This window comes from Myotis lucifugus, unplaced genomic scaffold (assembly GCF_000147115.1).
Source record: "Myotis lucifugus unplaced genomic scaffold, Myoluc2.0 scaffold_100, whole genome shotgun sequence".
In the NCBI taxonomy this organism is placed as follows: Eukaryota; Metazoa; Chordata; class Mammalia; order Chiroptera; family Vespertilionidae; genus Myotis; species Myotis lucifugus.
In genome coordinates this window covers 2,756,577-2,784,303 of record NW_005871148.1, presented here as the reverse complement: position 1 = coordinate 2,784,303, position 27,727 = coordinate 2,756,577, and the positions used below count along the sequence as shown (strand labels likewise).

The window sequence follows — 27,727 nt, the reverse complement described above, 5'->3', positions numbered from 1 at the left end:
GAAGTCTCTGGCCTTGGCTTATTCATTATAAATGGCGAGGCTGGAATAAATAATGCTTGAAGTTCCTTCCACCTCCGAGAGTTTATACTTCCATGCTTCTGTAATTTTGTGTATAAGGTAATAAGGACCTGGAATTTCTGAATGATGGAAGTGGGAATACTGAGAAAGGGACTGAAGAAGAAATTTTGAAGAATTTGGTGAATAAAATACAGGTGATGAATAAGAGGAGAGAAGGTTTTCATTTAGGAGTTTCCATATGAAACTTACTCACTCTGTAACCATCACCAGACTTGAGTATATCTGAGAGACTGGTGCCGCCCTTAAAATTTAAGATGGCACTTACACATATAAATTACTTAATGAAATAGGTTATTTTTAGGTTTATTCCCAGCCTTAAATTTTATTTAGAAATTAGTTCAGGTTCTTTCTCCAAATATCAATGACTACAAAATTATTTTAAACTTATTTCTAGGTTTTTGTTTCTTACCCTGATTTAAACCAGCCAATTTAAATATGCCAACGGTTTAAAAATAATACTTTTTAAGGCTTTTGAATTGCAAATAGATCTTAGTTTAATTTTGGAATTGTGAAATAATATGTTATAGGTGCTAAGGACTAATATTAGGTTAATTTGAATTCTTCTCTTTCTCCCCTCATTTGTTACATAGTTGAGATATAAGAGTGAAAGAAATTTCTACGTAAATGTTTTGAAAATGTTGCTATCTTTTTTTGAGGAATAATTGACATACATTATATTAGCTTCAGCTATACAACACAGTGATTTGATATCTGCATATATTGTGAAATGATCACCACCATAAGTCAGGTTAACATCCATCACCACACATAGTTAGAGAATTAAATTTTGTTGTCTTGAAGTGAGTAAAAACATATGCAGTAAGCTAAGAAAATGCCACATTTAAGCAAACATACAGCTGACTTTATTTTACCATCCAGATGACATAATATATTAAGCAAATTTTTGCTTAAATCAGTGACAGTTTAAATCATTTTTAAAAGATTTTATTTAAAAGAAATTTTTAAAAAGTGATTTATAAGAGGAATATTTTATATAATTAAAGCATATTTTATTTTAGTAACGTAAACCTTGGCAATGATTTTAAAGCACCTAGCAGCAGGAGTGGAGTGAGATAATGGGTTCCTTAGTCAGGACACATGTTTTTGAGCACTTGCCTACAGCACTGTTATGCTCTGTAGATAAAAGGTTGAAATATCTTTCTCCTCAGGACAGAGGCAAGGAAACCTTTATAACATATACTGTAATAAGCGATTTAATGGAGAAATAGATGCGGTTCCTTGGGCACACAGAGGAATTTCCTTCTGTCCTGCAAGATGAGGAGTCTGGGTGGGGAAGGTTCACAAAGAAGGTGATGCTGGAATTGAGAGTAGGAATGAGTAGGGCCCAGTGGAGGGAGTGAACCTGAAGCCAGCACACTGTCAAAGCCATCTAGGAGGTGAGTAATGATGGGTTCAACCAAGACTGGTGGCACAAATGGAGAAAAAGAGAGGAAAAAGTAAGATATTTTATTAAGACAGAATTGAGAAGATTGGTAAAAAATGGAATTATCTAACCGGCGCACTATATATTTTTTTATCATCAAGCTCTTATGTGGTAGGTAAAATTGGTTTAACTGTGTTTTATCATTTTTGACAGTTCAGACCCTTATACGTGACTGTCAAGTTATCAGAGAGACTAAAGAAAACCAGATTTCAGAGCTGAAAAAGATGTGTGAGCAAAGTACAGAATTTCTGAATAATGACTGGGAAAAAAAGGTAAGCTACATAATATAAAATAGTAATAGAAAATTCAAAGTAACACTTAATTATAAAAATAATGGATATTCACAAAATATACAGAAAGTCAGAGTATTAGACCAGACACACCTGTTTTATCCTTAAGTGAATCAGCTGAGTTATAGCATACTTGTATTTCCCAGTGTCGTTTTTGCCCTTGCAGGCTCAACTGTGTAAATTCCCTGGGTTTGTTTTGAAGACTTAGAGACACCCCGCCAACTGCAACAGGCACATACGCGTTATTAAGCATTGTGGGGTACACCTAAAAAATCACTCTGTATTAATGGGCTACTAAAAATAGTGGATTTTTTGATAGTCAGAAGGCATATGTCCTAGGACCTTTTAGAGACCATAAACATGAAGAAACCTCTGCAACATAAATATAACCACCAAGTTCTAAGTGACTTATTCAGAGCCCTTTATCAGAGTTACCATGCCCGTCAGTCCACAGCTACGAAGCAGCACTGAAATTTAGGTGCTGTGGGTTTGGCTACATTCATGGACCGGCTAAGTGACTGACACCAGTTTAAAATGTAGACTTTGGCAAATATACAAATACAACATAGCAGGGATTTGGGGCACCACTTACAAAGAGTCAGAGCTGCATGTGTTAAATTTGTGAAACCTAAGGGTCTTCTGTGTGGCTATTACTGAGCCATCCTCTTCTTGTTTAGCTAGAAAGTAGAGGGAACGTTCTTGAGACCCTTACCAATAATTAGCATAATTATTGCCTGCATGCTGCCTCTGGTTTCCATCATCTCTCAGGGTTTCTCTGTTCATTCAACGTCTTCCTAGTCAAACAGGAACTTCCATGCATCTGTCATATCCTTGTTCTGCCTCCTGCTCATAAATGGGAAATCAAATGCACCTTTCAAACTTAACCAAGTGAGCCTGGGGTTGGATGCCGGGAGCTACACTCAGAATTCCACTCCCATTCAGATAAGGGAAGGAATGCCCACAGGCCATGAACACAGACTTTCAATTCCCTTTGGAAGCTGTCCATTAGTTCCATAGATACTTAGAGTATAATCTTTGTAAAGAAAGACCTGTAGACATGAGGACATAGGGTATACAGTTCTTAAAGATTCTTTCTCTATTTGATTTATAATGTCATCTTTTTATCCGCTTTTGTGTAGGTTATGGAATGGATAAAAATAGTGTCCTGTTGGGGGTAGGGTGAAGGATAAAGATTTTAACATTACTCTTGTGCAAAATTTCATGCAGATAATATAAAACTATAGACAGTGACATAATATTCTTGATCAATAATAATATTGTAAATATTTCTGTGTGATTCAGGCTAATCCTAGTGTTGTTTAGCTGAGACAGTGTATTATTTGTGTATTTATTTACTGTTGCTACCAGAAGTAGATAATTCCTTTAATATTTGTTGATCCATTAAAATCTCCAATTTAGGAAAGTAAAGAAAAAGATAATTTCTTAATCATGCTCTTTATAGGTTACCTTACTTGGACATTTATGACTTTCATACCTTTTATTGTTTGGGACAACATATAAGTAGAGACATATAGGAAACATGTCTTCTGAATTGCAAACTAGTCGCTCTGCAGCAGTGATGAGAGAGCCCGGTTTTGTCTCCGGTGCAGCTGCACAACGCGGTGGCGGAGATGGAGAGGGAGAAGTTTGACCTTCAGAAGCGGCACACGGAGAGCATCCAGGAGCTGCTGGAGGACACCAACGCCCGGCTGCGCAGGATGGAGGGCGAGTACACAGCGCAGACCCAGGCCACGGCAAGTCCTTTTCCTCTTCCTGCCATTGTTAGACGCTCCTCTCTCTTCCCCATGTGCCCTGCTTCCCGGATGTGTGCTGGGAGTAAGTGAGATACAGAACCAGGAGAAATCCCTCCACTTTCCATAGACACAGGCTGACATGTGACGTGGACAGTCTCTTGAAGTGGCTGTGGATTTCACTCTGGATTCTTTGAGGCCCCCTTTGCTTAACTCCCAAAAACATTTATAAATTTGTCTTGTTTTTTTGCTGACTTTCCGCCTAGAGATAATTTTTTTCTTTCATTCTATTTGTTTGTTTTATTCTTTTTAAACTGAAGACTTGTTTTTCTAAAAATATTTAATACTAGTGTGAAGGAAAGAAAATGGGGAGATAGGAGTAGAGTGACCACTTTAAGATCGATATCAGTAGCTTTATCTTGACTGAAGGACTAGACACAGTTATCACATGGGTAAACCCCCAAGTTGCCTTCCTGTGAGGACACAGAAGGAGGTCACGCACACAGCAGAGATATCAGGGAGGACGCAGGGTCCCCGAAGAGCCTCCTCACAGAGCACCTAGTGGCCGGGGAGCAGTCTGAGGGAGGAAGGGAGTGTCACCAGCCTTTCAGAAGCCCAGCTGACTTCCTGAGGCACACAAGCCTGGAACAGGTAGGCTCATGGCACACAGACCAGGGCACAGCACATCCAAGGCAAGTGTGCCTCATCAACCTTGTTCCCAACAAATGACACTACCTGTGGGATGGCAGAACCTGTGACCTAGGCATGAACCCAGTCCTCATGCACCACAGCCCACCAGCCCAGCTAGGCTGGTCCAAGTATGTCCTTGAGCTGAAAGCTGTGGAATCTGATCAAGAGTCAGTTTCCCAGGCATCTCTCAGAGACCCTGAGATCAGCTCTAGGGTCTGGCTCACAGGGTTCAAAAGTGGGAAGCAGGGTCCACAGTGGGACAGGGAGACCATTAGGAGGCTGCCATAGTCGTCCAGGCAAGGGAGGTGGTGGCTTGGACCTGGGTGCCCATCTGGAGGTGAGGACTGGCAAATGGTGATGCAGGTCAGTGAGTTGGACAACGCTAAAGGTAGAGCAGGTCTATTGGGGAAAAATATCAATAATTTATTTGCTGAATAATCAGCATAATGATGATATTCAAAGTATTGAACAAAAACCAAATTTATATCTGAAATATGTATTTGTCATTTCAACATCCTAAATTTTCAACAAATGTGAGTTAAATATATTAAGTAATATTAGAGTTGAAATCTGTGGAACATGTGATTGCTTAAAATGCTTACTGCATTGTTATATATTATTTATTAAATAATAGGAAGAGAGTGATGCCTTTCACAGTGGCATTTTTAATTTTTATGAAGTTGGGATGTAAAGAAAAGTGACACTTTGGAGCTAAGAGGTCACTGTCAGAAAAACTATTTTTAATGAAAGTTGAATTTCAAAATGAGCATTCAGACCTTGTCATTAGATAATAATAAATATAGAGGAAAATAGACAGAGTCTGTCAGCAGGATCGCATTTAGGAATCATCAAGACTAGACAGCCCTTGCCGAGCAGCTCCTGGTTAATAATTAAACAAGGTGGAGTTCAAGGCCAGGCTTCGGATGAAAGACGAGACTGTCACTGAGAATTAGGTTCTGGGTTTTGTGGTTCTTCCAGGCTTGTTTCTTCTTTTGTTGAGTCTTGTTTGTTGTAAGCAGACATTGTATAGATTATTAGGTTTATGACTTTGGGTATTGGCAGGGAATCTCTTGTGCAAAACTCATAGTTAAACATGTAAACACTGGATTTGAAAAACAATATTAGAACTATAAATATGAAAATTATAGCAAAGTTATTAGATACTTGGGGAGATGAAGGCTGGAAAACATCAGGCTCTATCTCTCTCTCGATTGGACGCATGAAAGTCTGTGGTGGCTTCACTGAACTTTTTTTGGCTTGTTTAGTAGAGTTCTTTATCTTTTTCTGTATCATGGGTCCCACTGGCAATTTTGTGAAGTCCATTCAGCCCTTCCCAGAATAATATTTTTAAATTTAATAACATATATAATATTACAAAGAAAAAATATTGAGTTAGAGTTGTCAAAATGTTAAAGTTATGATAGAGCGCTAGAGGTGCTTCTAAATGAATGCAGTATATATCAAAATTTAGTAGTGGGCCTATTAACTCTTGGAATCTATGAATATTGCTGAGAATAAACAATACTTAGTAATTACCTAACACTGGAATGGACTATACAGATATCTGTGATTATTGGTCATAGATATTGCTAATGATGCCTTGGTTTGCTAATTAGATATACTGAAGGGATGTGCTGAAGGCCAGGTAAGGCAGTGAAAATAAAGATGAGCTCTCTTTTCCCATTCAAATTCCCACCTTAGAAAGTGTCAAAAGACCTTCAGTACCTGAAATATTTTGTTAACCATTCTTAACTATTTTTTTTAAATATATTTTATTGATTTTTTTACAGAGAAGAAGGGAGAGGGATAGAGAGTTAGAAACATCGATGAGAGAGAAACACCGATCAGCTGCTTCCTGCACACACCCTCCCAGGGATGTGCCCGCAACCAAGGTACATGCCCTTGACCGGAATCGAACCTGGGACCCTTCAGTCCGCAGGCCGATGCTCTATCCACTGAGCCAAACTGGCCAGGGCCTTAACTATTATTGTTAACCATTCTTAACTATTATTGTTAGTAGTGACATCAGTAATCTGTAGAGTAACTAATTTACTGTCTGATATCAATAGACTTTGTCATTTTATAGTCATCACCACATTTATTCTCCCGACCTCATATTTAGAAAGAAGAAACCCCCTAATAGTGGCAGTTCATCATTTTGAATAGGATGACCATTTTACAGGTAGACTTTATTTTGTAGAGCAGTTTTTAGATCTACAGAAAAATTGAGAAGGGAGTGCAGAGAGTTCCTATATACTTCACACCAAATTCCTCCTCGTAGAAACATCTGGCATTGTTTTGGTACATTTGTTACAATAAATCCATCAAGATGGATAAAGTCCATAGTTTATTCAGTTTTTTTTTAGTTTTTTTTTTTCTTGGATCTCGTGCAGGATATCACATTACATTTAGTGTTCATGTCTTCTTAGGTTGACACCGTTCCTCAGCTTTCCCTCGTTTTCATGACCTTGACAATTTGAGGAGTACTGGTCAGGTCGATTGTAGAATGCCCCTCTGTTGGAGTTTGTCTCGTGTTTTTCTCATGATTAGACGGGGGTTATGGGTTGAGGCAGTAAGATCACAGGTTCAGTGCTCATCTCATCACATCACATCAAGGGTACGTACTGTTAATGGCTTACTGTTACATTATCCTTGGTCACCTGGCTGAAGTAGTATTGGTCAGACCTTCCACTGTAAAGTTACTCCCTACTTTTCCATATTGTTTTCTTCGGAAGGAAGTTCCTGTGAGCAGCCCATGCTTAACAAGTGGGGGAATCTGCTTTCCATACTTAGGTGTGACGTTTCTACCTAAGTTATTTGGAGTTTTTCTCCATGGGAGATTTGTCTCTTCTCTCCCATTTGTTCAGTCATTTATTTATATCAGTATAGACACATGGATATTTTTTATTGTATACTCTGGATTATAATGCAATACTACTTTATTTTGCTGCTCAAATTGTTCTAGTTTTGGCCATTGAGAACTCTTTCGTTAGGCTCCTGTACCGCTTTGACATCCCCCCATTGATGGGGATCATATGGAGAATGGTATTAGAAACTAAGATCTGTGTGGTAGGTATGCTTATTACTGTTGGGATGACATTTTTTATGCCCTCTAACCGGACAAAGCAAGGGAGTATATGTGAATTACTAACCTGTGTGCCTATGCATATCTATAAACAGTTCTGTATGTAACCATCTGTATCTACATTAAACTAAACATAATTTCTTACTGATTTCTGTAACTCTCCTCCATTACCACATGGATTATTCCAGCCTTCTCCCTTTGTGCATATGTAAATTCTCAATCCAACCGTGGAAACTTGGCTTCCACCGCCTTTCATCCATTTACTTAATTGTTCAGTTCCAGTACATGTGTATGCTAGTGTCAGAGTTGTTCATTACTCATACTCCCATGGGAACCAACTTTGTCAACTAGAGCAGCGGTCACCAAACTTTTGGACCTCACAGACCACCAGTGGTCCCCAGACCACCGGTTGGTGACCACTGAACTAGTGTACAGTGTTATGGACACTTCCTTTTGCCTTTGTTCTTAGAGACTCCACTCATTTCAAACTGCTTAGGTCATCACCTTTCCCTCCATTCCTTCAATGAGGTTTTTTCCCCCATATATTTTTAATGTAACTGGATTCTCTTATCACGGTCTGCATTTTTTCCTTGGATCCCCCAAACTCCAAATGTGCTTTTTTTTTATTTGCACAAAATAATATTCTTTTTATACTTTAAAATTCTATGGGTTTTGACAAATACATCTTGTCATACATCCATGATTATAGTATCATATATAATATTTTTAATGTTCTAAAAGTCACCAGTGTTTCACCCTGTTTAGCCCTTGCCCCTCTCTCTGGAATCCCTGGCAACCACTGATCTTTTGTACTGACTATATAGTTTCATATTTTCCAAAATGTCATATGATTGGAATCATACAGTATGTAGCCTTCTTGGACTGGCTTCTTTCATTAAGCAATTATACATTTATGATTTCTTGATGTCTTTTGTGGCTTGATAGCTCATTTTTTTATTGCTGAAGAATAATGTTCAATTATATGATATACCATAGTTTGTTTATCCATTTACCTATTGAAGAGGTACATCTTGGTTGTGTCCAGTTTTTTGAAATTATGGATAAAGCTGCATTTAAATGCAGGCTTTTGCATGGACATAGTTTTCAAATTAACCATGACTCAGCAATTTCACTATAGGAAGTACAACCAAAATAAATAAGTGCATGTATATACCATAAACATTTATGAGAGTGTCCATAGAAACATTATTTTTAACAGCCAAACACTGAAAACAATCCATCAATAAAATGGATAAGTGATTTTAGGTTATTTGCACAATGGAATACTCTATATAGCCTTAAAAAGTTTAAATTACTGCTATTTGCCATGACATGGATGAATCTCACAGACATAAAATGAGCATGATGAAGGCTGACCCAAAAGTGTCCATACTCTGATTTCATTTACAGAAAGTTCAACAAGAGGCAAAGTTACTTTTTTGTGATTGAAGTCAGAATAATGGTTGCCTTGTGTAGACAATGACCAATCAGGCTTCAGAGTGACTGGTGATGTTTTTTGTATTATGTTTTAATATATTTTATTGTTTTTTTACAGAGAGAAAGGGAGAGGGATAGAGAGTTAGAAACATCAATGAGAGAGAAACATTGATCAGCTGCCTCCTGCACACTCCCCACTGGGGATGTGTCTGCAACCAAGGCATATGCCCCTGACCGGAATCAAACCCGGGACCCTTGAGTCCACAGGCTGATGCTCTATCCACTGAGCCAAACCGTCCAGGGCATGACTGGTGATGTTTACATCTTGTAGTGACTCGTGGCTGTTTTCAATTTGTAAAAAATTATAAAAATACATAGTGAAAATTTGTGCATCTTTTTGTATGTATGTCATATTTTAAGAAGTTTATGAAATAAGATAAAATGTATTATTACTTTTGCCATAGAAGTTGAACTTTGGATTCTCAATAGTTGCCAAATAGTAACCCTTTCTAATTTTTAACTCTTACAAGATTTCAAACAAAGTTTGTATGTAAAACTCCTACATTTCTTTATCTATTGGTTGTATACCTGAAGGCCTGTCAGATATTTTACAATTTCCTGTTACTTCTTGAAAATCATGTCTATATTTCCTATAAAAATAATACCCTTTTCTAAACTTTCTCTTAATTCTCAATGTGCCAATTCTCTTGGCATATTAGGTTTTGAACCTGGAAAATCTATGATTTTTGCCACTTCTCATTTCATTCATTTAGTATTTTACTTAATCACATTATTTGTTTCTCTGAACATTTCTTGGATCTGCTCTCTTTCCCTTCTGTTTCCACAGCTACCACTTGCGTCCAGGCCATTGTTGCCGCATTCCGGGACTCTTCCGGTAACCTGCTAGTAGCTCTCCCTGTCTCTTCTTGTTCCAGATCTCACAAATGATATTTGTCCCATTTTCCCATAACCAAGAACTTGAATTACTAATCTAATGCCCATTATCACTTCTGCTTACAAGCCATGTCCACTCAAGAACTCCAACCTAGTCTTCCGAGTGCTACCTTTGAGTTCACAATATGGGAACAGAGACTCTGTGCCCAAGGTAATGTTCGTCACTGACTGTACAGTTGCTGCTCCTTCTCTGATGCTATTGTTACTTACCCTGAACTCCCTTCTACACTGTCTGTCACAGCCTGAAATATGTTTCTATGTCAGCATCTTATTTTCTGAATAACTTTTTACCCCATTTTGAGGCCTCCACTGTTTTTATATCTCTTTGTTCTTTGTATTCAATTTTAAAAAGGTTATGTTGACCAAATATTGTTGTCCTTAAAGTATTTCATATATGTCTATAGGCTTTCCCTTGACAGTATGTTTTAATTTTAAAAATTTCCTTTGTACTGATTTTATTTTGTATAAGACGATATATTTAGGAAACATGGAGAATTAGAATGTATGTTTGGAAATTGACGCCATCTTTTGAAAGGAGCCCCTCAAGCAGAGGGCTCATTAGGAAAGAGGCAGAATGAATGGGATATACAGAGGAGAAATCTGAGCATCAGATATGTGTCGGGCTCTGAGCTAGAAATTGTATGTATTTCAAAAATAAATTTATATATCATGTTTTTAAGTTAGATATAATTATGTCCATTTCTCAGATTTGGAAGCTATTGCACCAAAATTTAAATTATGTACCTAATTCATATCATAATGAAGAAAGGTCAGTAAGAAGTTGGGATTGCAATATTATGTAATGCTTAAACTTTACTTAAATGTTTATCTTAGAAAGAGTATGAAAATATACTGATTGGAACATCATTCTAACCTTTTCTAATTATTCACACTTACTGGAAATGCAATTGTTAAATGAAAATGATTGATATTTTGTAATGTATATAAATATCAAATCACTGTGATGTATTCCTGAAATAAATAGAATAGTGTATCAAGTATACTTCAATAAAAAAATCAGTTCTTTTAGCTAATGCTTGCTTATCCTAATTTTACATGGAGTACATAGTCATAAACACCTGTATTTAGTTCTATAAAGTTGAAAAATTCAAAATAACAAACATCAAATAATAGGGAAATGATTTTAATTATGTGATAATTTTGAAGACAGGAAAAATAAAGTGCTTTTGATAAAATAGTAAGTAAAAGTAAAACAAAAGAAAATTATGTTTATTAACATTGCAACTGGTTAAAATATCCTATACACTTAATATGATAACTAGAGGCCTGGTGCATGAAAATTCATGCACTGGAGGGGGGGGGGTCCCTCAGCCCGGCCTGCCCCCTCTCACAGTCTGGGAGCCCTCAGGGGTGGGAGGTGACCAGGCGATCAGGGGAAGGCAACACCCCATCACACCTCTGCAGTGCAAGCCTCGGTCGGCCCTGGTTACCTGTGCCTCGGGCAGCCCTGGGCGGCTGGGGGGGCTGAGGGGACTGGGGGACTCCAGAGGCAGTGGCATGGAGCAGCTGGCCCACCCTGGGGCGAGCTCAGCCTTGCCGCGTGGCCTGCTGCCCCAGCAGGGCTGAGGGGACTGGCACCGCCATCTTGTGGCTGTGGGCGCTGCCATCTTTGAGGGAGGGGCAGTCAATTAGTGTATTCCCTCCTTATTGGCTGTGGGTGTCACCACCTTTGAGGGTGGGGCAGTCAATTAGCGTATTCCCTCGTTATTGGCGGTGGGAGCCACCATATTTGCAATGGTGTGAGGGTCAATTAGCATATTCCCTCTTTATTAGGTAGGATACATGTATCACATAACTCCTGAATTAAAGTACTTGGGCTATGAATTACCTTTTAAAAGTATTATTACATTGCTTTTATATTTTAAAAAAGTTTCTAAAACTTCAAATGAGCACAAACACTGCTAAGTGCTCAGCTAACAATATAAACTTCTTAAGTTGCATGAAGAAGATGGAACCTTCCTGAGGATAGAGACTTCAATAAAATTTGTTGAATGAATGAATGGCTAAAAGCATATAAACATCATGATCTTTTATGGTAGAAAGCATTTTTTAAAGACTTGGTTAACTTAGAGGTTGGTTTAATTTTTTATGATATGGTTATGGTACATTTGTTTTCGGTATTATCTCTAACAGGGTATATATTTTCTTCAGGTTACTCAATGATACTGAAGTGTTACAAAGTCAGAGGCTTTTTTAACAATGACCTATTCTTTTAGAACCAGATGGTGAAAGAACTGGAGTCCCGTGTCCAGCAGCTGACTGGAGAAGCAGAAAACAGTAACTTACAGAAGCAGAAATTAATTCAAGAAAAATTGGAACTTGAGAGATGTTACCAGATAACATGTAGTGAGTTGCAAGAAGTAAAGGCAAGGTATTGTCTGAAGTCAGATATCTCTCAGATGTGGCTGTAAAGTACTGATATCAACTCTGTAAAGTATATGCCAAAATTAATCACCTTGTACATTAACTTTGGGAGGTTTCTAACCTAAACACTGCCATCTGTTTATTTTTTTAAAGTCCCACTTAACATAAGAAGCATAATGCTTTTTAAAAAGTTTATAAAAATGTAGATAATTATTTGACATACTGAAAGATAATGCATTTGGATTTGGTTGACTAAAAATTCCATTCTAGGAATTGATTTCAAATGTATTGGAAGTATATTTTATTCTCTTATTTTTAGGTGCAATTCACTGCATAAAGAGAAAGATCATCTTATGAACGATTATGAGCAAAGTGTGAAGCTATTACAAAACAAGTATGAAGCTGATACAAACCTTCTGAAAAAGGAACACACACTTTCAGTTTCTAAGGTATTATATATATGCTGGTATATATACATACAAAGTAATTTACTTTACATGTATATATCATACAAAGTAGCTTTACTCAGCCTGTAGCCATAGGTAGTCATGTAGAAGCTATTTAGCATTGGAAATTAATCTCTCCTTTGCTTTATTTTTGAAATTACTGAAGTAATATTTATTGGCATTTAAAATACTTAAAATACTAAATGTCTAATATATAACATGACATAATATTTAATAAACTGTATTCTGCCATAATAAGTTAACCCTTGTACCAACATTTTTATAAAAGGAAACATAAAAATCTGAAAAGAAATGCTCAGTTGTGTTAATAATACATTTTTAGGGTGAATATATGCATTATTATTATTTTGACATCTTGGCTATGCTTTAGTTTTCTTAACATCCTATGCACATGTGTGAGCCCACAGACACCCCACTGGCATTCACACATGTTGTGTCTGAGAATTGACACTTTCTGCAAAGAGAATCCCAAAGCTACAATTCTCAGGTAGTCAGTTATGTGGTATTTCATGAATTGAATGTTCCAGTGGATTTGGTTTTATAATTTGAAAAGTTTTCTGTAAAACTGTTTTTCTGTAAAACCAACTATTTCTTATTACTGTTATATTTATATAACTTCAAACACTAAACAATTTAATATATATTTTTACTTTAAACGATGATTTTTTTTAATTTCTAAAAAACATTTTAAATTCAGATTTACAGAGCATTTTAATTTTGAGTGAGCCTTCAAGGTGGAAAAGGTAAATTTATTCAACCAGAAATTGTGAAATGCTACAAATTTTTTATTTTTATTCTTAAAATCCTTCTAGGCCTCTGGTACAATTAAAGAATTAGAACAGAACGTCTGTCAATTAAAACTGCAGTTACAGGAATCAGAACTTCAAAGAAAGGAACAACTACAGGTGGGTCTTGTATTTGTTCACAGAACAATGGCTGAAACTCACTTTCGACTTTATTGTTGAAAGTATTACAGATGTGCTCCTTTTACCCCCCCCTTGACTCCCTCCATCCTCACTTTCCTTTTTCTTGATTTATATGTACAAATAAGAGTTTTAAAAACTCCTTAAAAATGTAAGTAGCTATTTCTGAGTCTTTTATTGCACATTGTATCATTTTTTTCATCTTATTTATCTTCTTTTAACAAAAGTAGATGCTAATGGGATATAGGAAATAAAAAATAATTTTCATTTGAATAATCTTTCTTTTGAAATTAAATTTAAAAATAAATTTTATTTAAATATATTCTTTTATTTTTATATATTTATGTATTTACATATAATTGACATACAGTATCTTATTAGTTCCAGGTATACTTCATAGTGATTTGATATTTAGATACATTAGGAAATAATTCCTACCATAAGTCTACTTACCATCTGTCACCATGCAAAGTTATGCACTACTAGAGGCCCGGTGCATGAATTCATGCACCAGTGGGGTCCCTGGTCCTGACCTGCACCCTCTCACAATCCGGGACCCCTCGGGGGATGTCAGACTGCTGGTTTCGGCCCAATCCCTGCAGACCAGGCCGAGAGACCCCCACACCGGTGCACGAATCTGTGCACCGGGCCTCTAGTATGCATATAAGATCTTTGGTTAATCTCTTCCTGCCCTCTCCCCTCCCCCTTTCCCTCTAAGATTCATCAGTCTGTTCCATGTTTCCATGCCTGCTCGTTGAGCGTCTGTTCCCTGGTAGTCAGTGTGCATCATAGCTACTGGTCAAATGGTCGAACGGTCGAACGGTTGCTTAGGCTTTTTTAAATATAGATTATTGACTATATTCCCTATGCTGTACATTACATCTCCATGACTTATTTATTTTATAATTGGAAGTTTGTAGTGCCTCTTAATTTCCCTTCTTTTCATCTATTTTGTCCATTCCCCATCCCCGTTCCCCTTTGGTAACCACTAATTTGTTTCCTGCATCTATGAGTCTTTCTGTTTTCTTTTATTTATTCATTTGTTTTGTTTTTTTAGATTATGCATGTAAGTGAAATCATATGGTATTTGTCTTTCTCTGCCTTATTTCACTTAGCATAATACCCTCTAGGTACAAAGAATAATTTTCTCCCTTTGAGTTATCTGCCAATTCTCATGCATTCTCTCTCTCTCTCTCTCTCTCTCTCTCCCTCTCCCTCTCTCTCTCTCCCTCTCCCTCTCTCTCCCTCTCTCTCCCTCTCTCTCCCTCTCTCTCTCTCTCTCCCTCTCTCTCCCTCTCTCTCCCTCTCCCCCTCTTTCTCTCTCCCCCTCTCCCCCACTCCTATTAGATTTTTCCTTTCCCCCTCATGGTCAAAAAATGCCAGGAACTAGTATATAGTATAACTTCAAATTTATTATTTCTGTATTAATTCAGTTGGTCATTATAGGTAATCTCCTAATCCTAAGGGTCAGAAAGCTTCTCTTCTACTGTAAAGTATGTACTTTTAAGAGTAGTAATATCTTTAGATAACTAAGGTTTTATGACCTCTAACATAAAGCTAATCATATTTCTGTTTAGAAAATTAGACTGGTAGGATGCTCTTACTAATATGTGAAACTCAAAGTTTGTCATCAAGTAGATTTATTTATTTCATTAGATTACTAATTTTATTCTAGTAGTAATTTTAAGTATAATAAAAATATTTATCATTCACAGGATCAAGAAAATGAGTTTCAAATGGAGAAAAGTAATTTAAAACGCACCTATGAAAAAAAGGTAATATATTTTTTGGGAAGCTACATTTGAAATAGAAAATGAAGCAATTAAGAATGAAGGTTGATTTTTATAAAGACATGCATTCTAGCTCTTAAAGAATAATTTATTCTAAGTTTATTTCAGCTAGCCAGTAATCAAATTTTGCTTTTTTGTTTTTTATGTTTGTAAACAGCTTCAGTTCTATTATTAGTTATATCAACTTTAAAATACCACTTGTATATTTAATGAGCAAAGAGTAAAATTATATTTTCTATCATTTAAAAAATGTGATACAGTTTATGGGAGTCATTTGTATTTTATTGTATCATACATATACTAAGAACTCTAAATATTTAACCAAAAAATATAAAACAATGAAAGAGTTGTCTACTAAAAAGTTTATTAGTGATTGTTTCTTGTCAATTAGAATAGTGAATATTTCTCCTGAAATAAGCTGGTATCCCTGTCATCAGTAATAACTCGGGCTCCTTGACATACTATTAACATCTTCAGCAATAAAGTGCAGAATTAAGTTTGTGACTTAACTTTGGTTTTTTAAAAATATATTTTTTATTGATTTTAGAGGAAGGGAGAGGGATAGAGAGATAGAAACATCCATGAGAGAGAAACATTGAGCAACTGCGTCCTGCATGCCCCTTCCCGGGGATTAAGCCCACAACCCAGGCATGTACTCTGACCAGGAGTCGAGCTGTGACCTCTTGGTTCATGGACTGACACTCAACCACTGAGCCACACCAGCTAGGCCAGTGGTCGGCAAACTGAGGCTTACGAGCCACATGCGGCTAAAAGAGTAGTTGAAATAGCAAAGATTTTGTTGCTGCTTTTGTAATGATTTACTGTTCTAACATATATCAAATTAAGCCATTTGTAAAATACACACATAATAGAAAATGCAAAAAAAGGTCAACCCTTCAACTAATTAAAAATACATACAAATGAAAAATTAAACAGATTTTATAGCACAAAATTCTTTAAAAACTGTAATATCACATCTTATGTACCCATATAGTCACTCAGCTGATAGTCATTCAATGCTTTCATTGGTGAATATCATACTAGAGACTGGTGAGAGGGTAGAGGATGAATTAGGCATAGATGCTCTTTTCCAGGAGCTTACTGTCTAGGAAGAAGACTGTTTCTGTCATTTGGAAAAGTGTATATTTCCACGGACATGTATTGGTCTGAATATGTGCTCTTTAAAATTATAATAAATTTTCTTATTGCTGAAGTTTTTTTTTCTTGCTGCAGTTTGAATACAACTCAATGCAAGATCTTAAATGTGCTTTATGTCTACAAAATGGCATCTGAACAGGAGAGGGAAATATTGCTTTCAGTAAAATTTAGAATTTTTTCATTTCTGCTGTTGAGCCATGCAGCTCATACATATTTTACTTACCAAAAGAAGGCTTGTGTTCTGAGAAGACTCGCTCCCCATGTAGAAGGAGCTACATCCTCTGGGTGTGCTTTTTAGTCCATTGTTCATTCTCTGGCCAGATAGCTGGCTTCCCGTCCTTTAAGGAACACCTTCCTGGCCCCTCACTCCCAGCCTCCCACTCTGCCTCTTCCTGAGAGATGGTATCTGTGTACCTGTGAGACAGAGCGCGGGCTGGGCGCCAGGAGAAAGGCACACGTGAACTCATTTTAAAAGAATGTGTTTCTATCCCAAACCCCTTTAAGTCCTACTGAGGGCAGTTAGATAGAGAGATAAAGCCAGAGTCTTCCTCCTACCACCACCTTTGCTCGGTGTCTATCCCACCTGCTAGGTGAACTAAAGTTATGGATCAGCCCTTCTGCCTGATGGACACAAACAAGAAACAGCATGAGAGAGCCCAGTTGATCCTTTGCAGTAACCTTCCCACCGTTCCTGTTCTCATTCACTGCAGGCAGCAGGCCAAACCCTTGCCATCAGGCGTCCTAGCTACAGCTCCCCCTTTCCACATGGTATCAACTGGCCTAGTTTTTTAATAATGGGACTAATTAAAGTGCATTAATTGTTTTCCGTGTAAATAAGACATGTTTAGAACAATGGCAGCCTCTAAAAGAAAAGTAAGCTTATTTGTGCATCTTGCATATGTTCCCACATTATTTATATTAGAAGAGAAAATGTTGCTCAGCATGTCCCTCTGTTTTACAATTAATTCCGTAATCTCCCCCTTTTAAATTGACATCTGTTATTCTGTCTTTATTAAACCTGCTGTGATCTCAGCCCTTGAAGATTTGATGTCTTGCACCCCCTCAGGGAATATCCCTTCTGATGCTCAAAGAGCTGACATAAATCTTCTGTAGCCCTGGACTGTGTAACTGGAGAGTGAAGTGGGATGTGTAGGGCTTTTGTTTGCTAGACAGCGTTACAGGTGGGACAGGTGTGCGCAGCCAATAACTTTGGGTATAAAACTCCATTCTGAGTATCTGTGCAGGAGGAGGAAATGCCATCTGAATGACACTGTTTCCTCATGCCAATGAGAAAGCAGCACGAGAATCTAGCTTGTCTTTGAGGTGAGAGACACGCATCCGATGCCGTCCCTAATTTAAGCACACACATTATCTCAGGCTCTCTATTGATCTCTGGTGGCTATCCCTGCTCTTAAGATCTTTGAACATCAAACAAATAATAGGTAGTAAAACGAAATGTCATTGTTTGATGAAGTGTCCTAATCTGTTAAGTCAGGAAATGGTGAGGCTAAATGATTTTACTAGCAAGGAAACACCTGCCTCCGACAAATAACCCATTGCTTGTTTTCCAAACAGGCACCAGAGAGAGAGATGATGGTGTTTACCTAAAGCAGTTCATGAGGCAGATGTTAAGCATGGACTTTCCAGAATGTGTTAGAATGGAAATATATACTTATAATAATAATTCTGATGTAACTCTCTAACAAGTGAGATATACAGTCTGATGGAGTTCAAAACCACGAAAAATAGTTATCCCAGCATTTAGCGTGCATATGCACTTCTTTTAATTAGATTAAAATAATTTAAGATTCCCACAGCTTTACACATAATAAATTGTGTAGTATTTTCTAACTACTACTGGCCTGATTTTCTTTACAAGGACACATGCCTTGAGTGAAGTGTTTAGAAATGAATTTGTGCAAATGATTTTTAGAAGCCCTGTAGCCCAGAACCTATTTTTCATGTTGGGGAGTAGAGGTTGGAGCAATGAAAAGGAGCAGTGGAGGGACCCTGCTAGTCGATGTGTGGGGGCAGCCGCTGCTTCGTGCCCTTTGCTGTGCTGTGACGTCTGCCACAGTTCGTCTGTTTCCTTATATGCAGCAGAATCCCTTTCTCATATACACAAGTACTCACTTCCTGCTGCCTTAAATTCTTAGGGTGAAAGGGAGTAAAATATACATTTGGTAAGTGTGTTTATGGCTACTTAAATCTGAAATTATTTAAAACTTAAATTACTTTCCCTAACCGGTATGGCTAAGTGGATTGAGCGTTGGCCTGCGGACTGAAAGGTCCCAGGTTTGATTCCGATCAAGGGCATGTACCTTAGTTTCGGGCACATTCCCAGTAGGAGGTGTGCAGGAGGCAGCTGATCGATGTTTCTCTCTCATCGATGTTTCTGACTCTCTATCCCTCTCTCTTCCTCTCTGTAAAAAATCAATAAAATATGTTTAAAACAAAACTTAAATTACTTAGTACAATCTCCTATTTGAGAATATATGCTGTATCCTTGACTTTGTGGTTTGGTTTTCATTATTTAAGTTAGTAAAATTCATTTTGGATATTAACAATGTATAGTGGGGGAAGGGTTACAAGCAAATTAATTCAAGCCTTATTCTTCACTGCTATCAGTACATTAAAAAGGACAGCATTCGCCCTGGCTGGTTTGGCTCACTGGATAGAGCGTCGGCCTGGGGACTGAAGGGTCCCAGGTTCGATTCCAGTCAAGGGTGTGTACCTTGGTTGCGGGCAAATCCCCAGTAGGGGGTGTGCAGGAGGCAGCTGATTGATGCTTCTCTCTCATCGATGTTTCTAACTTTCTATCCCTCTCCCTTACTCTCTGTAAAAAATCAATAAATATATATTTTTTTAAAAAAGGACAGCATTATCTGTGTTACCCACAACTATCTGAGACCTGGGTAGAAGCTAGAAATTTAACCCAAAATGGCCCTTAAGTATACAATGCGAATATATTCATTTAAGAACAAACAAACAAACAAACAAACAAACAAACCCAGAACAGCATTTGTTGGCTATTCTAGTGAAAGCCAGGTATTGGTTGTGCTGAGTGCTGGGGATATAAAATAAATGAGAAACAGCTTCTGGCTTTAAGGACCCCAGCTCAGAAGGCTGTGCTTTGACACATGTATGTATGACTCAGAGGGAAGGCTCTCCTTCTTCCGTTCAGATAGGTCCATTCCTGCCATAGAAGCGGGTCTAATAGAAGCATAGATTAGATCAAGGTGCTTGCGTTAGGGCACTGACCACACTTCAGGAAGTGGCCGCTGTACACTGAAAGAGATTAAGAGTGAATTGTGAAGGATAAAAAGCACTTGCAAGAACTCAGAATTCTTAGCAATTTAGGGGCCATTTTCTGAAAGGACAGACAGTCCATCTAAGGGAATCACTGGATGGGGGCATACTGTGATTTTGGGCAATCATAATGACCTCGTGTTTTCAAGAAAATGTTTGTGTATAGAGTATTTAATCTAAGAAGGGGATAATTTTTTATAGTTGTTGAGCATTTATTATGTTCTCAATGTTGTTCTAAGAGCTTTACATGGAGTAACATGAACTCCTCACAATGTCAATATACTCCCTGTTGTCCCCATTTCTCGGACGAGGCAGCTGAGGCACAGTGTGCTCAGTAACTTGTGAAGGTGTGGGGACAAACCCATGCGGTCTGACTCAGAGCTTGTACTCATAATCACCTTACAATTTTAGATCAAGTTTCCTCAAAAATGATTAATATTTTGAAGCTTTCACTTAAAGGAGTAAGTCTCAATTATACTTTCATACAGGGTTCTGAGTCCCAGGAAACAATTGAGCAGCCAATACAGGGGAAACCCCTCCTAGCCCAGCACATTGGAGGCACAGTCCCAGCGTGTAAAGTACCAGTGACTCATCAGAGACTCTGATAGCGGCTCCTTGTTAGTTCCCCGTGTAGTAATGTATTGTTCAGAGGACAGGGAGAAGTAGGCTGTGGGTGTGAAGAAAAACTCCTCCTCAGTAGAAACCCCCAAACCCTCCTGGGGATTTCCTGGGAAGTGGATTTTAACCACAGCTCTGAGGAGGAGACCACACTGGGAGACATAATAGAAGCAAGGTTATGCCCCCTGCAGTTGTCAAGCACCAAATCTTAACAGATGATACACTTCAAGAATGAGTAGGAGAAAAGCCAAAATGGGTCAAAGAATATAGGGTTTTTGAGTTAACTAGATCTCCAACCAAACTATTATAAATAGCCAACTACAGGGACTTTTGTCTAGGACTGATTCAGAGTTTGTGGGGTGTGTGTGTGTGTGTGTGTGTGTGTGTGTGTGTGTGTGTGTTTTGTTGGTTTTGTTCTTGTCATCCCTCTCCTATCCCCTTACCCAGCAGTTGCACGTTCAGCCTCACCTGGGCTGGTGGCAGGTGTGTAGCTGGCTGACATCTGTACCCCTCTAAGTGACGAGTTCTCTTTCCTACCAGCTGCTCTGCACCCTCAATGGCTGTGTATGTGGAGCCATGGCTGCTATTTACTCCTCCTGCTCCCTCCAGCTGTACCAGAGTTGCCTTCTCCTATTTTTAGATCCCTTTACATCTGCATCTGCATATGAAGAATTTTCTGTGAAGCAAAATTTTCATTTGTTGTTATTACTCATGCTGCCAGCCCACCTACTGAAAGGATGCCACATCTAGGAAACAGATACTCATGGTGGGGACTTCCTCCCAAACTCAGTGAATAGTTATAGGAATCGTTCCCAGCAGCAAAGACTGTTTCATCATCACCTGTGAAGACTGTTTCATCACCACCTGTATGGGTTTGGGAGTACAGACACATTCTTACTTGCGTTTTCCTGAATCGTATGAGATTCCTTTCCTTTGGCTAATATGTAACTGTTTAAAAAATTCAAGTTATTCCTCCCTTTTGGAGTGTTTTACATGTCAGTCTATTTCACAGGAAATCCACATGCAGGGAGACTCAAACAGTTATTAACTTTGATCAGAAAAATGGTGTTGGAAATAGAGTATTAAAATAATTATATGCTAAATCATTATGGTTAGTCCAATTTCTATTTTGAAATAGCTAAATTTAACTTTATATGAAAATGGATTTAAGATTGCTGTGTCATTGTTTGCACCTCTCATTTGAGCAGACTTTCCTTGTCTTCTGATACATGTGCCACGTCTTGTCATGGCAGGTTCACGACTTGCAGAGTGAGCTTGATAAAGAAAAAGAAGATACTCAAAAGAAAATCTATAAATTTGAGGAAGCTTTGAAGTGAGTAAAACTGTAATATATTTAATTTAAAAAATACTCTTAGCCCTACCTGGTTTGGCTCAGTGGATAGAGTGTTGGCCTACAGACTGAAGGGTCCCAGGTTCGATTCCGGTCAAGGGCATATGCCTGGGTTGCCAGTTCAGTCCCCAGTTGCCAGCTCAATCTTTCATCATTGATGTTTCTGTCTCTCTCTCTCCCTTCCTCTATGAAATCAATAAAAATATATATATTTTTTAAATATGCTTAGTCTAAATTGTGAGCCAAATTAAATAGCTAGCACCTAAACACCATATTTTTATAATAGCCTTGCTGTGGTTTAGTTTGAGTCAGTTTCTATCATGAATCTCTATTTTCAGAATTTTATTGCTAGCCAGTAATTTTTTTAAAAAAAAGGAAAAATCAGCTGTTTTTAGTGATAGGGATGTAAGAAAATAGAATGTAGTAGTTTTATATGCTTTCTTCTTCTTAAGTGAAAACAGATTTTTAAAAAACAGTAAGACTTAGGTCTTAGAACATGTGGAAATTCCTCTGTAGATTTTGGAGAAATGTGGTAATGCAGTCCCCCGGTCATATCTGAAGATGAACTATGCAGGCATTGTGCAGGAAAGGCTCTGTCTCATGACACCTGCTCAGTAAAAGGTAAACATGCACAATGAAACCTTCTGTCTCACTTGTCTTCTCCATTGGTTCACAAGGTGATTAGGCCCAGCGGATCACTAGGCTTTATCTTGCAGTTTTTAGGTGGAAAACATTGATTCACTCAGTAAGTATTGCGTTCCCACCACGTCGCAGCAATGCATAGCCCTTCCCAGAGGACCTTGCAGTCGGGTTGGGAAGATATTTAAGAACTTTGGCAGTTACACTACAGAGTGATAAGAACTTGAATGGGAGACAGGTTCATAGACGCAAGAAAGTGATTTAAGAAGGGAAGCTTACTTGAGTTCAGTGTATCTAGCTAACTCCCAAAGAACCAGCTAATTCCATTTTTCTTGCTTCCAAAAACCTACAAGCAGGAATCACATACAGAAAGGCCGAAAAGAACACCCAGGATCAAACAAACTTAGTATCAGATTCTTTCTGGGAAGATTGCATAGCCATTCCTTCCCCCTCAGTTTTTGTTAAAATGTATTGGCTGAGTTCCTAATAGAACATTTAAAATAATTTGTGTATCATGGCATCATAGGCTATCAATTTTTTATCAACACAAGGACGCATTGCTTATTTGTTCACATCACCACGTGTGAATTAGATAAAATCAGAAGAGAACCATAATATTCATTAAACATTAAGTCAACCATCAAGTTTGAATAATGACAAAACTAGGGCATTCTTGCTTTCTTTATAGATGGGATGGCCTTCCTTTATTCCTCATTAATTTATTTTTTCCTCCTTAAAATGTTGATTAACAACTTTTAATAGCAGTAAATGAACAAATACATATTTGTTTAGTACTGACAATGTCTATATGTTGTAGTATCATACTAAAAGAAAGAGAAGGCTTAGAAGATATATCTCAAGACATGGACTGCTCCTAAAGATATTAGAGTCTAGATTAGGCATTTGAAATACTTAGAGTACTAGGTTGACTGAGTTGCTAGTAGAATAGGTTGAGTTGTTTTCAGTAAGTACCATTGGAATTCAGAAAGTTTTTTTTCAGTGGGATATTGGGAGTTTGTGTAAAACAGTGTGGTACCTTTTAATGTTCACTAATAGATTATGAAAGGACCTTGAAATCTCCATAGTTTTCTATATACAGCATGATCATTTTCTGAGCTAAGTAACACTCTTTATGGCTTTAAAGGTCTTTACCAAAATACCAAATTTTACTTGGAGTTAAAAAAGCAATTTTAGATTTTTAATAAAATTCCTTTGTAGATCTGTTTCTCCCATTCCCTATGTTAGTGATGTCTTCATTTTGACTGAATGTATGATCCTCACAATACAGCACCTGGATAGCAGATGTAATCTGGTCCGAGGCAGAGTGAGTTATTGTGTGGTCTGAAATTCAAAGTAAACAGCACAAGCTGGCTATTTTCCCAAAGGAAAATATTCTTGGGATGGGGCTTGGGGGCTGCTGCTGCTTTTGAATACAAGAATAGAATTGGACTCAGTTAGTCCAGAAATAGTTCCACTTTTCTAAAAGATAGCTATATTATATAGAAATTTACCTTGACACACACACACACACACACACACACACACACACGAAGAATTATCAGTTTTAGAGTGCGGTGGTATTCATTTAATCATTCTTTCACAAACAAGGGTTTATTTGCATGTTGTATGTATAATGGAGGATATCAGAGAATAGTTACTAGATTATTGTAATCCTTTGGTGGTGTCATGTAATATTGATTTTCCATGTTCCTTGAAGTTATGAGTTGCTATCCTCTCCTTTGGAGCAGCACTTACCTCCTAGGGGTCTTTAATAACTGCCTTTAGGAGAGAAATACCTTCCTTTAGCCCTGCTAGTTACTCTGAGGCTTTCTCAGACATTCTAGGTTACATTTGCTCCGAGCTTCTTCCTCTTCTTGTGGCAGAATTCTTTGCTCATATGCCGTTTCTTGATCCTGCAACATATCAGGTCAAGTGGTGACAGCCTCTACTTTGTTTTAACAAAAGTGGTGTGAAAGCTCAAGTTTGTGGTTTCTCCCTGGCCCTCAGATTCGGGCCAGCTTTCTGTGGGTTCTCCCTGGCCATCAGCTAGAGCTCACTCTGGCTGCCACCATTGGGAGCATGCAGAGGGAGCCCGCCACAGGTTGGGGGTATATGTGGGTAAGATGCAGAGTGCTGGGGTGGCTGTGGCCCGTTGAGGGGATCTGTGGGTAGGGCATTCCCAGCAGCTTGTGGGTGGACTTCTTGATGGAGCCCATGGTGCAGTTAGTAGGATCCGTGTCCCTGCTGACCCTCCTGAGAATCCTTCCTACCTTTCTCACAGCCTCTTTCATTACCCTCATTATCAGGATCTAGTTCTCTGGATGGGGCAAGAGAGAAATGAGCCTCTTTTGCTCAGCATTTAGGTTTATGAGATATATTGTTACATAACACTGTAGTTTATTAATTCTCACTTATTGAATAGCATTTTAAAGTGAACATACCACAGTGTATTTATCCATTCTGCTGCCACTATCCATTTTGGCAGTTTCTAGTTTTGGGTTATTATTAACTAGAGGCCTGGTGCACGGATTTGTGCACCAGTGGGGTCCCTCGCCTGGCCTGCACCCTCTCACAATCTGGGACCCCTCGGGGGATGTTGGACTGCCAGTTTCAGCCCTATCCCCACAGGTCTGGCTGAGGACCCTACCGGTGCACGAATCCATGCACCAGGCCTCTAGTATGCATATATGATCTTGGTTAATCTCTTCCCACCCTCCCCCCTTCCCCCTTCCCTCTGAGATTCATCAGTCTGTTCCATGTTTCCATGCCTATGCATTGAGCATTTGCCCCCTGGTGGTCAGTGTGCATCATAGCTACTGGTCAAATGGTTGAATGGTCACTTAGGCTTTTATATATAGTGATAGTATTGCTATGGACATTCTTACTATGTTTCTTTTGTAAACACACATACACATATCTGTTAGATATATATCTGCATCCAATGTTTATGTTGTGCCAAGTATGACACATATGGGGGAAGGCTAGACCTTTAGGTTATTCACTGGCATTATCAAAGAACTAATTGAAGTGAATGGTAATTCAAGTTGGTTTGGGACTAAAGAGAAGAAGTTACTGGAGGCCTCTCCTCACTTTTACTTCACCCAGGTGTAGTTTTGAACCTCTAGTTCTGAGAACACAATCATTACCATTACATCAACTTTATTTATGTAGGGGGATCTGAGACATAACTGATCTGATTTGTGGACCTGCTGATTGGTGAATGGATAATCATAAACCAGTTGAGAAAGTATTGTAAGTAAAGAAAAAGTATGAAAATTTATTAAGGGCTTCTTTTTTTAAAATATATTTTATTGACTTTTTACAGAGAGGAAGGGTGAGGGGAAAGGGATAGAGAGTTAGAAACATCGATGAGAGAGAAACATCAATCAGCTGCCTCCTGCACACCCCTTACTGTGGATGTGCCTACAACCAAGGTATATGCCCCTGACCAGAATTGAACCCGGGACCTTTCAGTCCGCAGGCCATCGCTCTATCCACTGAGCCAAACCGGTTAGGGCAAGGGCTTCTTTTTACATATCCTGGTTTTCTTTTTTATATTGCTCCCTCCAATTAAAATTTCTGTTATTGGCAGCTTTTTTTTTATTTTTTGGAAATGTGTAATCATATTTTCATATACCATTGCTTTAATAAGTGCAGTTTCACTTGCACATGGAATTTTTAAAATATATTTTTATTGATTTCAAAGAGGAAGAGAGAGACAGAAACATCAATGATGAGAGAAAATCATTAATTGACTCTCTCCTGCATGCCCCACATTGGGGATCGAGCCCACAACCCAGGCATATGCCCTGACTGGGAATTGAACTGTGACCTCCTAGTTCACGCAACCGCTAAGCCATGCCAACTGCCCATAGAATTTTTAAAAACAAGTTCTTAATGTTTTCTAAGTAATTCAGACTGTTCTTGAATTATATTTTTATTTGACCTGTTCTGAAGCCAACTTTCAATGGTAGTCATACTCAGTGAATGTTCACCATCTGGTTTGTTGAAATCATTGTATAAAATTATTTATTTATACAAAAATTAGCAGCGCCTCTTCTTTTGTCTGTCTTTATCTATAGTTTTCTTTAAAATGAGGAAATTCATGTAATAGTTTTGTAGTATTATTTTTCCAACAAACTGCCATAAGCTTTTGAAAAAGTTTTTTTCTTGTTCAATATACATAGTATTTTAATCTCCCGCTACAGTGGAAAGCAGATTATTTACCCCTAAAGTTATATTTTTAAAGAAGTTGTATTTTTAAACATGAGTGTTAAAAGCTTTCCTATAAGGTTCTTTTAAATTTCCTTCATTTATCTTTGGTTGCTTGTTTGCTGTTATAAATCAACATTTATATCAGTCAGAGCAGGGATTAATCTTCAAATGCGAAGGCCTTAGAGGAAAGATAATAAAACTGCAAAGTTATAACGACAGTGTTTTTGTACTTTTATTTGCTAGAAACTAATCTTAAAAGAAGACGTAAATGGAATGCTAAGCAATATTGTGATAATTCAAAGGTGTGGACTACATTTTGATTAGGTTTTTTTTTTATGGACCATCGAGTACTGCAGACATGTGGATGAGGTTGTAGTCAGAGCAGTAACCTTCCAGTTTACCCAGAGGCATGAATTTTGAATTTGGTAGAAAGGGAAAGCTAGGTTAAGTCAATCTTGTTGTAGAGATTTTAAAGTACAGCTGAAATTCTAAATTTAGTCTTGTATAGAGCCAAAATGAGGAGCTTGGTCATTTTGTTTGTAAGGTTGGTGAAAATATCTCAAGGAATTAATAGTGACATTTACTTTAAAATGGAAAAAGATGTGAATGAAGGAGCTATCTAGAGAGAAGCTAAAGGAAACCCACAAACTTGTAGTTAATCTAAAGATTCTATTCTTAGTAAGTGAATAAAAATACCTTATAGGGTCACCTTGATAAGAAATAAGAAATTTTATTCTGTCTAGAAAACAGATTTGTACTTTTAAAAAGTTTTTTTTTGTAAGAGTAATTATAAAACTTGTTACACTACAGTACAAAAGTAGCCTGTAACTTATAATATTTATTAAAGGATATGTGGTGTTGGTTTTAACCGAGAATATATGCATTTACAGACTAATTAGTTGAGTTTATAAATGTTTAGTATATTTTCCTATTATTATTATTATTATCACTAAAATTAAGAACAGATACAATTTATAATGTATTGTTCCATCAAAATATGTCAGATATTCATATCTATACTAATAAAAGCCTACGTGGTTGTCATGCCCTCATGCTGTGATGCTCTCACGCCATAACAATCCATTACCTGGAGGTTGCAAGCGCATCGGATGCACATTGGTGGGCGGGGACTTGATGCTGTGT

The 27,727-nt window shown here is 37.8% G+C and overlaps 1 protein-coding gene across 1 annotated transcript in view; it reads left to right on the top strand.

Annotated features, from left to right (window-relative positions):
- CEP112 (centrosomal protein 112) overlaps positions 1–27,727 on the top strand; it is a 281,747-nt gene that overhangs the window by 58,437 nt on the left and 195,583 nt on the right. The window contains exons 11-17 of the mRNA XM_014458887.2: positions 1,676–1,794; positions 3,423–3,566; positions 11,967–12,121; positions 12,434–12,563; positions 13,394–13,486; positions 15,220–15,279; positions 21,633–21,712. Of these exons, the coding sequence (XP_014314373.1) occupies positions 1,676–1,794; positions 3,423–3,566; positions 11,967–12,121; positions 12,434–12,563; positions 13,394–13,486; positions 15,220–15,279; positions 21,633–21,712 (781 nt within the window). The remainder of the gene's footprint in view (positions 1–1,675; positions 1,795–3,422; positions 3,567–11,966; positions 12,122–12,433; positions 12,564–13,393; positions 13,487–15,219; positions 15,280–21,632; positions 21,713–27,727) is intronic.